At 47.4% G+C, this 13228-nt stretch overlaps 1 protein-coding gene across 1 annotated transcript in view; it reads left to right on the top strand.

Annotated features, from left to right (window-relative positions):
• Window positions 1-4557, top strand: part of DLX4 (distal-less homeobox 4) — a 29495-nt gene extending 24938 nt beyond the window's left edge. The window contains exon 3 of the mRNA XM_077314065.1: window positions 1768-4557. Within this exon, the coding sequence (XP_077170180.1) occupies window positions 1768-2019 (252 nt within the window). The 3' untranslated portion in view covers window positions 2020-4557. The remainder of the gene's footprint in view (window positions 1-1767) is intronic.
• The last annotated feature ends 8671 nt before the right edge of the window (window positions 4558-13228 follow it).

Genomic DNA, 13228 nt, shown 5'->3' with positions numbered 1-13228 from the left:
GGAGGCGGAAGTGGCTTGGATTTTGAATGGACCATTGGGAGGACTTATTTGTCCCACCCCTTCTGCTCTTGATTCCGGCTAGGCTTGTGTGCTTCAGCCGCCGAAGCAGCCGTTCAAGCCCAAAGCAGCTTCGGCAGCTGAAACACACAAGCCTAATTACGGCTTTTGGTGGAAAAAGCCACAGAAAACTTTCAAGAGCAAACAGCACTCCGTGCTGTGTTTGTGTGGTTTGCACGTGGCAGTTCTTGTGCTTCCACACGTTCCCCATGCGGAGCTACAGACCAGCCCACTCACACACGCTGCTGCGGCAATGTGGGAGCTGCTTCCGGTTGGCACCTTCCTGTCTCTCTGCCTCTGTGGTTGAGCTGCACTCTTGGGGCAGTCCGCATTAGTCCTGCACGGCTTCAGGCCGGCCTTTGCCGAGGGCTGCACCTTTGCACACAAACTAGAGAGGAAATGAACCTCCCATCCCATCTAGTCAAAATCCACATCCTGTGCCTCAGTCCCAACCTGTCCGGCATGACCCAGGCTAGCTTGCTCTCATCTGATCTCAGAAGCGAAGCAAGGTGAGAACTTGGATGGGAGAGCCACCAGGAAGGCCCAGGCCACAAGATGGAGGGAGGCAATGGCAAACACCTCTGGAAAACCCAGTAGGGTTTCCATAAATTGGCCGGGATTTGATGGCACTTCCCACCACCACCGCCTTAATCCCAGTGGGCATGCTCAGTGCCCTTTTCAGGCTAGAATTCCTGGATTCAATGCAGCTGACGAATATAGAGAATATATATACATGTACTGCTAAGAAAACCCATTGTGGGGTGCAATGAGCTGTAGTAAAGGGGGGAGCTTCGACTCGAGCAGGTGACAGTAGGTGTGGGAGGGAGGGAGTGAAGGGGAGGGCGTCTGTGAAAAAGGTGGGGGGAGCAGGTGCAGGCCACAGCATCTCTAGGAAAGGTGGGGGAGCCTATGGGGGTAGCAGGCACGAGGCACGGCATCCCATGTGCTCATGTCACACAGAAAAGATGTCAGCATGCTGGAGGATGCTGCATCTCATGCCTGCTCCTGACAGCCGCTTTAAGAGGCAAGTCATTACCAGCAACGGCTTGCCTTTTATATAGCAGAGGATATTCGCAAGCAAATTCAAGGTAGAAGCTGAGGCTTGGTGGGTCTGCTCCTCAAGCACATTTTGTTGCAACTCAAAGGTCCCTTTCAGGCCCTCTTTCTGGGAGTCCCCTGAAAGGATGTCCGGGGTGATTTTATACTCCCACAGGAGGGAAAAGTCAGGAAAATCAAGCTGTAGAAGTGGAAGAACTTGTGCCTGTAGAAACAGCAGTCAGGACCCAGCCCTTTCTCTCGGCCAGAGTTTGGAATTTGTGTTTTTGACTTTTGAAGTGTTATCAAATAAATCCACTTTTAGTGCTCAGTGCAAAAAACTTTTTAGTCCCTGTTTGCGAATTCAATATCTTTCCAATCACTCTCTTTGTGTAGTGCCATCAAGTCATTTAGGACTTATGATGACCTTATGAATTAATGAAGTGTGCATGCACACAGAAGATTCTACCCAAAATTAAACTTAGTCTTAATAGTGCCACTGGACTCAAACTTTGATTTTTAAAAAAAACATCTATATATGTATATATTTGGCCAACAAATCCAGGATAAGAGTATTGTTTTGGTTTCCTCCCCTCCCAAACCAATTGCATTTCAATTGCATGCAACAACGTGTGTGTCCCTTCTGACCTGCTTCTACCTCCTTGGCTGTTGCAGGTAAAGATCTGGTTCCAGAACAAGCGTTCCAAGTTCAAAAAGATCATGAAGCAGGGCTCCAGCATCCAAGAGGACCATCTCCACAGCTCCGCCTCTTTATCCCCGTGTTCTCCCAACATACCTCCGCTCTGGGACATCCCCATGGCGTGCAAAGGAACCCCTCTCCCTCCCAGTGGCTACATCAACAGTTTTGGACCTTGGTACCACCAGTCACAACACCAAGATGGCATGGGGAGGCCACCGGTGATGTGAGCTGGACTGTACTTTGCAGCTTGCACCCATCTGGCTCCAAAGCAAGGATCAAGGACCCTGGAGCATGGAAGCAAGAGTAAGTATGGAAGAGATTGTTTTCTTGAAGGACTCACCAGCACATCTCTCCCAACAGCAGCTGTCTGCTGGAGATGCAAAGGATTTCTTCTGAACTGTTCACAGATGAAATTCCAACTGTGGCAGGGAATGTGAGGTGAAGGCCAGGAGAGACCCTCCCACACAAGTAAAACTTGACCCAGAAGTCTGGCTCCCATTTCAAGCAGCATTTCTGAATCAGGGATTTTCAAAGACTGGTGTTCATGTTTTGTTCCAAAGATAGGTTCTTCCTACGTGACAATGCCTCCTATTTCATCTAGCTGTCTTAGCAGAGTTAGAATGGCCACTTTCCCCCTGTTCTGGTTGACTCCTCTGCCTTTAAAAAGAGGCTGTTCCACCCTCATTGAGAGGAGAGAGGAAAGCTTCATTAGTGGATTTTCTGTGGTGAATGCGACAGAGGTGCACAGCTGGGCATGGGCATGGTGGAAATGTGGCATTCCTAAATGCATAACTGGACTTGGAGCTGGCCAGAGTTGTTCTTCCGACAGTTGTTGGAAAAGGAAGGAAAACTGTTTAGAAATCCATGGCTTTATGCTGGGGGAGGGGCAGGATATCAGTTAGCTTGGAGACCACAATCCAGTGGGACAGATCTAGCCAGCTTTTCCACTGAATCTTGCCCAATTCCCTCCTTGTTACTATCACACGTGGCTTCTGTCTGTGCAGGCCAAAAGGTGGAAAAGGAGCGAATTCAGCCTCATCTCTCTAGACTAAAAGGAGCCAAACCTTTACCCACCCACTCCCCTCAAAAAGTTGAAATCCACTTACACCTCCTTCCCCAAGACAAATAAGGGAGGGTTCCAGGTAGCTGATTTCTGTACAGTTTAATATTCAGATTTGTTCCTACCAAGTCAAATTTGACTCCAAGTGTATCTGTCACTAAAATATTTTTTTAAAAACTGTATTCAAGCCAGGATTATGTTTACAGTTCACGGGAAGCTCGTGGGAAGCCCCATATTTCCTTCCTACCCCAGTTTCTTTTAATAGAAGATTTGTGCTTCTTTCAGCTCTTATGTGATGACTGAAAGTTGGAATTAAACTCTGATGGGGGGGGCACAGTCTGTTTTTGTCTGTTTTTGTGCTTTTTCACGCTCCTTGCTCCTTCCACCTCCCTCTTTCGCTAGAGCCTAAAAGCTGCTGCAACTATGTTTTATTGATGAGTGGCCATGCGGACACCTTAGTGAACTGGACTTGTGTATTCCCCACAAGCTGGTTACTTAAGGGAGTGTGCCTGAACAGGTCTACTCAGAAGTAAGCCCTATATCATTCAGTGGGGCTTACTCTCAGAAAAGTGTCTTTAGAATTGCTACCTCTGCTTAATCCTCATTTCAAATTCTGCGTTGAGTGGGTTAAAATAATTGCAATTCTTTGAAGCATTTGAATTTGTACGTCACTGTAAATGTGAGCTGAATCCATTAAAGACGCCCTGACCTGGAAAGCCCAGCCTAGCCCAGGATCTCAGAAGCTAAGAGGAATCAGCTCTGGTCATTATTTAGATGAGAGACCATCAAGGTTGCTAGAGACAGGCAATGGAAGAGTTGCTAGACCGACCCCCCCCCCCCGAGATGGGCATCCTCCACACACAGGCATCCGAGATGGGCATCCTCCACCCTCTACCTACTGATTTGCTGGCTGGTGGTGGGGGACTTAACTGGAGAAGAGCAAGGCCCAAGGTTCTGGTCAGTGTTGCACAGGAAGTGTTGCGATGCCATCCTACCAATTAGGCAATCAGCTGGTATTTGGGCAAAAACTCTATGGTAGAAGCCAGTTTTATCAGAGTTTTTGCCCAAAGAGCATTGCCTGGGCACTGCTGGTGTGATGACATCACTTCCTATATGACACCAGCCAAACACCTGGACCTTTGTCTTTCTGCAGATGAGTCCCTCCCAATCCCCTGCTGATTGCCAGGACAACCCTGGGCCATGGCAAACCACCACTAAATGACTCTTGCCTTGAAAACCCTATAAGGCCAAACTGTGGTTCTTCAGATGTTGGCAGGGGCTCATGGTCATTGTAGTCCATGGACATCTGGAGAGCCACAGTTTGACCACCCCTGCTATAGGACCTTGACTAGTCAGGTGCAACTTGGTGGCACTTCACACACACCTCTGAGGAAGTTGTCCAAGCCTAAAGGGAGATGGGAGGAGCAAGGGACCTAGGAAAAGGTAACAAACTGTCCGTGTCCAGTCAGAACTGTTTCTTGCAACATTCAAAACACAGCTCAAATCCCGCCCCATCCCCACTCCAGAATAACTTGAGTCTATTTAATGAAGCAATGTCTTAATTAATTTAACTTTTCTCTTCCAAACTTTTGCCAAGTATAACAACAAAAATGTTATTTATTGAAATAAAACTTTTGGTATATTGTATTTTTTTTCTTCATAAACAGAATGTAAAACTATAAATACTTTTTTTTGTACAAAAGAAGGTTGTGGAGTCCATTCTTTATTTTATAACAAATAGGTAAGAGACCATCATAAGCTATGGTCTGATTCTTCTTTTTTTTAAGTTATGTACTTAATTTGTAGCCTTCCTTTTAGGCCCGAGGTAGACTACAAAAATTATGAAACAATGAAAGAAAATCCATATAGCATCATGCAATTAAAAATATAATAAGAGCTGTCTAAAATTTTCACTGATCGCTTCGAGAGAAAAAAGAAGTCACTGGCACATGAATGAATTATTCCAGTTTGGCCATGTCCAGTCGAGTGGTCTGTGGGGCTTTGCCCCAGAGTGACCTCTCCAGTCATTCATTACCAACACGCCTTTTCATTCACACCACCCAAAGTAAACTTTGCATTTCCTAAGGAAGGTTGCCAACTTTTGAAAAAATTGATTCTAGTACCTGGGAATGCCTCCTGGTATGCTAGGGGGGGGGGAGTGTCTGGTACAGCAGGGGTAGTCAACCTGTGGTCCTCCAGATGTCCATGGACTACAATTCCCATGAGCCCCTGCCAGCATTCGCTGGCAGGGGCTCATGGGAATTGTAGTCCATGGACATCTGGAGGACCACAGGTTGACTACCCCTGTGGTACAGTACTCAGAAAACAGTTCAGGGGCTTGCCTCCTGCATGTTTTCACAAGCTTCTTGCCACCTGGCAATGCCATCCTCACATAACAGGGTCTCCAAAGATCGCAATATTAGCCATACTGCAGCTGCCATAGTCAAATAACAGGAGATAGTCTGTGTACAGAAGAGTTAACTCAAGAGTCAAGCTACCAATGTCAAACATATGGTCAAACATACGGTCAAGAGAATAAGCCTTGCATAGGAAACACGAACTTTTCAAGTAATTATGCATGTTGGAAATGCAATACGATTGCCAGCTCGGGGCTGGGAGATACCTGGAGATTTTGGGGGTGGAGTCTGAGGAGGGCGAGGCTTGGAGAGGGGAGGGACCCATATAGTCCACCTTACAAAGCAGCCACTTTCTCCAGTGGAACTGATCTCTGTGGCAACCCTAAAATGCACACATACATTTGCATAAGAACGGGAGGTGCTGGTCCTGACTGACAGGAGCTTCTGCTGGTTGTAGACTGCCTATAAGTGAACAGTACTTGTCACTATGACTTCTTTCATCTTCACAGTTCTCTCTGAACTCTCTCAGCCCATGCCCCCCTCACAAGGGGAGTTGTAAGGTGGTAGTAAGCTGCTTTGAGACACCTTAAGGTAGAGAAAAATGAGGTATACAAACATACTCTTTTTTCTTAGGCAGGCAATACATGGCAGAAAGTAGCAGGGATGGGCAGAAACCAGGAAAATGGGGTTTGATTTGTGGTCCGTGGCCTGCCTGGTCTGTGAACCACAAACCATCACAAACTTTAAAGTGCCACCACCACCCCTCCAGCATACAACAGACACCAAACTTGCCTGGCATCTTCACCTAACTCTCCTCTACCTGCCCTCCAAGTGTGATGGTGATTGACTATATGGGGCCCAAGTTAAGCCCCTCCCCCCAGAAACTGACCCCATCCTCCATTGTTTTCAATGGATGAGGGGGAGTAAAAAGCAAGCCAATTGAAGTCTAGTAGAACAGAAGCAAAGTCCCAGGGAATATCTGCAGTAGAAACTGATGCAGGGGGTCAGTTTTGCAAGCCCAGCAGAACTAGTACCACCATGGCTGTCCAAACCCAACAGGACTAAGGTCAAGGCAGAAAATCTCTGCAGTAGAAACTAAAAGCAAAACTAGTGCAATGTGCCCAGCAAAAACTAGTGCCACTGTGACAGTGTAAACACAATACTATTAAGATCAGGAGTACCAGAAGTACCAGTGCAATTGAAGAGTGCCCAGCAGAATCCAGTGCCATAGTGGCAATGCCAGCTCAATAGGACTGATGCTTGGAGTATGATTCTGTGCTGAGGGGGAGGGGTTGCATGCCCAGGGGAACCAGTGCAATGTACTAGCACCCAGCAGAACCCAGTGCCATGGTGGCACCAGAGGCTTAAAAGGGGTGCTCTCAAATGGCATCATCAATACAAATTCAAGAGGGGAGCAATGGGAAAGGAATACAAAGAAACCCCAGCAAAGGGGGAACCCCAGCAAGGGACCCCCTTGAAACTGACAAGAGTGTTTCTAAGGCTGGAGAATTATGTCCCCCTGTCGCTTTGAATTTTGGTAAACGTTTTGTTGGAGCGGAGGCATTTTGTCTGTAAATGAACTGTCATGAATTTCCACACACTGCTTGAAAGTTTGTGGATAGATTTTTTACCAGTAGACCTGCCAGAACCATCAGTTTGTGAATCACAAATTGACCAAAATTTATTGTGAAGTTCATGAGCTGGTTTGTGCCCATCCCTAGACATTGGTTTAGTTGCTGGGGTTTGTTTCATGCTGGGTGGATTTTGCCGGTTTTTCACTTGATATAGCCCAGTTTTTCTTCTCAATAAAGTCCCTGTGGTCACACAGTCCTTTGCTTAGCCTTTGGGGTAGTCAAAAGGGGCACCACTTTTCTATTTCACCATTGGAAAAAGCCAGGAGGATTGGACCCAATGGACTGGCTTGGGCTGAGGGAAGGCCTAGTTAACAGTTCAAAGAGAAAGGTAGGAAGCAATTACAACAAATAACAACAACATATTTTTATCCTATCTGTTTCATGAAGCTCAGGACAGCATACATGGTCTTTCCTCCTGCACTTTCTTCTCACAAGAACCTTTTGAGGCAAGTGAGGTTGGCTGAGAATGACTGATCCAAAAACATTCAGCAAGTTATGGCTAAAGTGGTCAGCTCCGGGTTGGGAAACACCTGGAGATTTTTTTGGATAAGCCTGTGGAAGGTGGGGATTGGGGAGGGGGGAACCTAAACATGGTACAAGGCCACAGAGTACACCCTTCAAAGCAGCCATTTTACCCAGTGGAATTGATCTCCTCTCTGGAGATTGGTTGTAATCCCATGAGATATCCAGCCACCACCTGGAGCTTGGGAAACAGATCATGGTTGAGCAGAGACTTTTGTGTCATAATTAGCACGTTATACTATGATCTCAAGGGCCCAGGTACAAACCCCTCCTCTACCCATGAAGCTTGCTGGGATATCTTGACCCAGTCGTTCTCCCTCTCAGTCTAAAATACCGCACAATGTTGTCATTGTGAGGATAAAATGGAGGAGAGAATAATATTGTAAGTTGCTTTGGGTTCCCATTAGAGATGAGCACAAGCCTGGAAAATGAAAATTCTTTGGATTTATGGGTGATTGAGGGTTGGGAGGATGTCACAGACCATGAACCCCAAACTTGCACAGACCTCCCCCCCCCCCAGTGTTCATGAAGTTTTGGATTTGCTTGAGTTTGTTCACTGTTTAGCTGTTTTCTGGGATTCTATACATGTAAAATTCACAACGGAGCCCCCTGACTATATCGCCTCATTGTGGACATGGCTTCTGGGTCTTGTCCAGTGTCCACCATTCTCCAATTGTCCTGGGAAGTGGTCATCCACCCACCTACCCTCCCACATCATAGTTTTATTTGGTTAGTTTAATGTTTTCCCCCTAAAGTTCATCCCATTAGCATTATTTTTCGCCGAAATTCTGCATCCAGCATGTCACAGTTTTAGAGAGGAGCAAGGTTTCCTTGGATGATGACTGATATGGGCATTCTGAGCCCCCAAGGGTGCCAAGTGGTGCCCACACATGAGACCACAAGCTTGGAGGGGCCTGGATGGGGTATAGCTCCTAACATGCTCCCTGGGTCCTGGGTCAGGTGCTCTGTCTTCCCACCTATCTATCTACCTACCAAACAAACCAAATTTCTACCTGCCTACCTAACCAACTATCTACCTGCCCACCCACACCACCATCTAGCCAACTGTCTAACACCTGCTGAGCACAACTACGTACGAGCACCGGGCCCAGAGCCCAGGGAGTACAGTGACAGCTTCAGCACATCCTGGACCCTCCAAGCTTGTGGACCCTCCTGGTCACCCCCCTCTGTGCAGGCAGGGCCTCCAGATCCATCATGTGGAGGACACAGCGGCCCCTCTTTCCCCAGGATTCATTGTGATGAACTTCAAGGCATGACTGGCAGCCAGGTAGCCAAGCAAAGGCAGGGTTGCGTGGAGGCATAGCCAGGAATGTTTTCGGCCTCTCACTCCTGTGGGAGGGGGCAGCCATGGCTCAACCATGTTAGCACCACACCGCCACTTCCACTGTCCCTCCATGCAGCATCTCCAGAAGTTTAATCCCCAGAAACAGAGATTGCAAACCACCATGGACGTTTGTGGCCAAACTCCCCATTGCGGCATACAGCTCCAGTTCAGAATTGCAAAAAGCAATGCTTCCTTTTATGCGTAGGTCATAGATACACGCAAGCCTAAATTCCGTCTTCCCATACATAGGATGCAGGTGGATCTTGACACCACTTTGCAACCTACGCACCAAGGACCACACCCATGGCAGGAGATCTGTTGAAGGACTCAGCTTAGTGGCCAATGCCCAATCCAGACACGAATGAGGGGAAATCACCTGTCCCAAATTAGCTGTATGAGTACTGAGGACCTCGGTGGTGTCCTGGAAAGGCTTAAGGATGTGGACCACCTGGGTGAGAGTCAGCCACTCAGAGGACCTTATGCTCTGCTCCCCTTCACCATGCATTAAATAGATAAAATTGAAAGGGTACAGAGGAGAGCGACGAAGATGATCTAGGGCCAAGGGACCAAGCCCTGTGAAGATAGGTTGAGGGACTTGGGAATGTTCAGCCTGGAGAAAAGGAGGTTGAGAGGGGACATGATAGCCCTCTTTAAGTATTTGAAAGGTTGTCACTTGGAGGAGGGCAGGATGCTGTTTTCGTTGGCTGCAGAGGAGAGGAGACGCAGTAATGGGTTTAAACTACAAGTACAACGATATAGGCTAGATATCAGGAAAAAAAATTCACAGTCAGAGTAGTTCAGCAGCAGAATAGGCTGCCTAAGGAGGTGGTGAGCTCCCCCTCACTGGCAGTCTTCAAGCAAAGGTTGGATACACACTTTTCTTGGATGCTTTAGGATGCTTAGGGCTGATCCTGCATTGAGCAGGGGGTTGGACTAGATGGCCTGTATGGCCCCTTCCAACTCTATGATTCTATGATTCTATGATTTTGGGATCCGAGAATATTACATCCTGCACAATAGCTTTCTGTTCTACCAGATGCCATATCATCAAATATGTGGAATTCCATCGGGTGGGCATGTGCTCTGGAGCGCCCATCTCTGCCTGCCTGACACGCAGATGTGGGAGAAGTGTGCTTTGAGCCCACGACAAGTCTCCAAAAGTGATTGCATCTCCAAAGTGGCATCGTCCTGCATGGACTTCACCACACTCCCCTGAGCAAAAGCCTCCTTGACCACAAGATGCAAAGTGTGAGCCATGCGCACAATGCTTCCCATCCTGACATTCCAAACAGCAGACGACAAGTTTGTGCCCACATCTGTGATGACACAGCCCCAGTACACCTGCCCACTGCCCAGCCACTCGTTCAAGCTGTCCTCAATAACCGCAGTGATGTTTCTCACGGTGTGTGCCTCGTCCATCCCCTGAGCATGCAAAAGGAACAACTTGTATCCCGGAGGAAGGACATCGCCCCCATCACAGGGACCTTGCTGGGAATCACTTGCAGCGTGAGCCAAGAACTCCTTGGGCTGCCACCAGTGGGTGGTGAGAGAAAGGTAGCCATGTTGCTGCAGCTCCACTACGCACCTGTGATGGGGAGCACTCCTCTGCATCCTCACCTGCCACACCAGCCAAAGTAGAAATCATGGGACTGACAGGGAGGAACAGGAAAAGGGGGGCTCCTCCTTTTTTGGCACTGGGCAAGCCTCCACAGGGAAGGAGGCTCTCTGCGTTGTGAGAGAAGGGGTAGGCCTTCCCACTCCATGATGCGCACCCCTCGTCTGCACCCTACCCCTCACTCAAGGCCGGCCACGCATTTGCACTCTACCACTCATCTTGTTGGGGGAAATGGAAAAGGAGTTTCAAATCAACTTCCAAGAAAAACACCACCTAAATATGAGATTATCATTGGCTGTATCTGGTTGTGACACAGATGTAACGGAACTGATTTTTACTATATATTCCCTGTCATGTAAGAAGATCATAGTCTGATGAAGGGTGCTTGACGAAGGGTGCTTGCACTTGAAATCTCATGCCCTGAATAAATCTTTGTTGGTCTTAAAGGTGCTACTGGACTCTGATTTTATTGTGCTACTTCAGACCGACATGGCTACCCATTTGAATCTAAATATGAGATGTGTCCCAGAAATGGAACCCTGATTGTGTTTGAGTTTATTCTATCTCCTTAAATGCTGAAAGCCAATAAGCAGATTTGGCTGTGCAGCACCCAGACTAGATGCAATGCAATGAGCAAAACCACAGCCTGGGAGGGACACCACACACACACAAACACACACACCAAATGAAGGGAAAACTGGAAATAAAGTGTTTCCCCAAAGTAAAGTAGAAATCTGGATTTGTGGGAGATCCTTCACCCCACTTTAAGAGAGACAATTAGGAGAGTTAAGCCAGGTTTAAAAAGAAAACCCTTAAACAACACCACATTGGGAAAAAATTGTTTTCCTCTACTCCCAGACACAATAGTTCTAAGACAGAAAACAAAAGACGTCTGCCTGCAGCCAGTGGAAAAGTCTAGCCAGTGCTACAGGCCCAAGAAGGCTCCAATTAGAAGCCCATCAGGCACCAAATGGGGGAGGGGGCTCTGAATGCCAGCCAGAAATGAGCAGCCAAAGACCCACAAGTAAGGCTGGAGGTCTCCTTCTCTCTAGAACCACTCTATCCAGCCGGCAAAATTACCTCCCTCCAAATTTCTCTCTCTGCCACCCAGTCCAACTGGGAACAAAAGGACGCCATGATCTCTCACGTGGCCTCGCGGATTATATGTACCATGGCATTCCCATTGAAACCAAGGGGAGCATTACCCTTGGTTAACGAGGATGCCAATCAAGCTAAACGGGTAATCATTGGAGTAGCCATGGAAACCAAAAGACAACCCTCCCAAGCCCTGTCCATACTGGAAGAGAGATTTTTGCGCGCTTCACATGCTCAACGCCAAGGGAGGAAATTCTGTCCCCGAAAAAGCCGGCAAATGCACACAGAGGGGTAAGACCCGTACGTGGTCATATGAGCCTCGTTCGCAAACTACTGCCCATCTATAGTTCCCATTGGAGGCAAAAGTGGAGAGCAAATAGATTAATAAATAAAGTTGTGCGTGTGTGTGTGTTAGGGAGGGGCAGTTTTCCTGCTTTCTTGACTGGCAAAATGTCTTGAACCCAAAAAACTGTTCTCTTCGGTGTCTGAAAAAAAGCTATAAAACTTACGTTTATTTGAGTATGTATGTATGTATGTATGTATGTATGTATGTATGTATGTATGTATGTATGTATGTATGTATGTATGTAACTGAGCAAGGAGCCCTTTCCAACATTTGTCTTCATTTGGGAGTATTCTCAGCTTTAACTAGACAGCGTGTGAGAAGAATGCCCAGAGTCATTCTGCATCTTGAAAGCATCATTTGGAAGGGTCCCTGCCCTTTACTCACAGTTTCTTGGGTCTGTTTTGACAGTGATTATTCCCTGACTGCTTTCTGGAAGTGTAGTGGATACCGTACACTGGACACTCATCGGTTTTGCAGTCATGGTCAGCATCTGACATTTCTGGACATTTAATACATTTTGTTTTAATTTCATGCCTTCCTCTGACTACATGATCTACTCCTCCCCTTCCTCATTAATCAGGGAATCTACTGGCACAGTCTCTGAACATCCCTTGCCTTGAAAATGTTGGAATAGGGAAGATCCAATGAACATGAATGCAGTCAGGTGACTCGGAAAGCCTGCAGGGGCAGTAAATGGGACAGCTGGCTGGAATAACAAGGTTAGGGACCTCCCTCTATTTCAGATTGTTCCCTTCTTCTCTCTGACTGGCTTAATGAGGTTTTCATGGTTCTTTTGAGAAGAACGTCTAGTGCAGGGGTAGTCAACCTGTGGTCCTCCAGATGTCCATGGACTAGAAATCCCATGAGCCCCTGCCAGCAAACACTGGCAGGGGCTCATGGGATTTCTGTGGCACTGGCTGGACTTTTCCACTGGTTTTCTTTTTAAACCTCTTCTGGCTTAACTCTCCTAATTTTCTCTCAAGGTGGGGTGAAGGATCTCCCACAAATCCAGATTTCTACTTTACTTTGGGGAAACAGTTTATTTCCAGTTTTCCCTTCATTTGGTGTGTGTGTTTGTGTGTGTGTGGTGTCCCTCCCTGGCTGTGGTTTTGCTCATTGCATTGCATCTAGTCTGGGTGCTGCACAGCCAAATCTGCTTATTGGCTTTCAGCATTTAAGGAGATAGAATAAATTCAAGCACAATCAGGGTTCCATTTCTGGGACACATCTCATATTTAGGTGGTGTTTTTCCTGGAAGTTGATTTGAAACTCCTTTTCCATTTCCCCCAACAAGATGAGTGGTAGAGTGCAAATGCGTGGCCGGCCTTGAGTGAGGGGTAGGGTGCAGACGAGGGGTGCGCATCATGGAGTGGGAAGGCCTACCGCTTCTCTTAAAACACAGGGACCCTTCCCTGTGGAGGCTTGCCCAGTGCCAAAAAAGGAGGAGCCCCCCATAGTTGAC

Source organism: Paroedura picta, chromosome 16 (assembly GCF_049243985.1).
Source record: "Paroedura picta isolate Pp20150507F chromosome 16, Ppicta_v3.0, whole genome shotgun sequence".
Classification (NCBI taxonomy): Eukaryota; Metazoa; Chordata; class Lepidosauria; order Squamata; family Gekkonidae; genus Paroedura; species Paroedura picta.
This window is presented reverse-complemented; position numbering and strand designations above follow the sequence as displayed.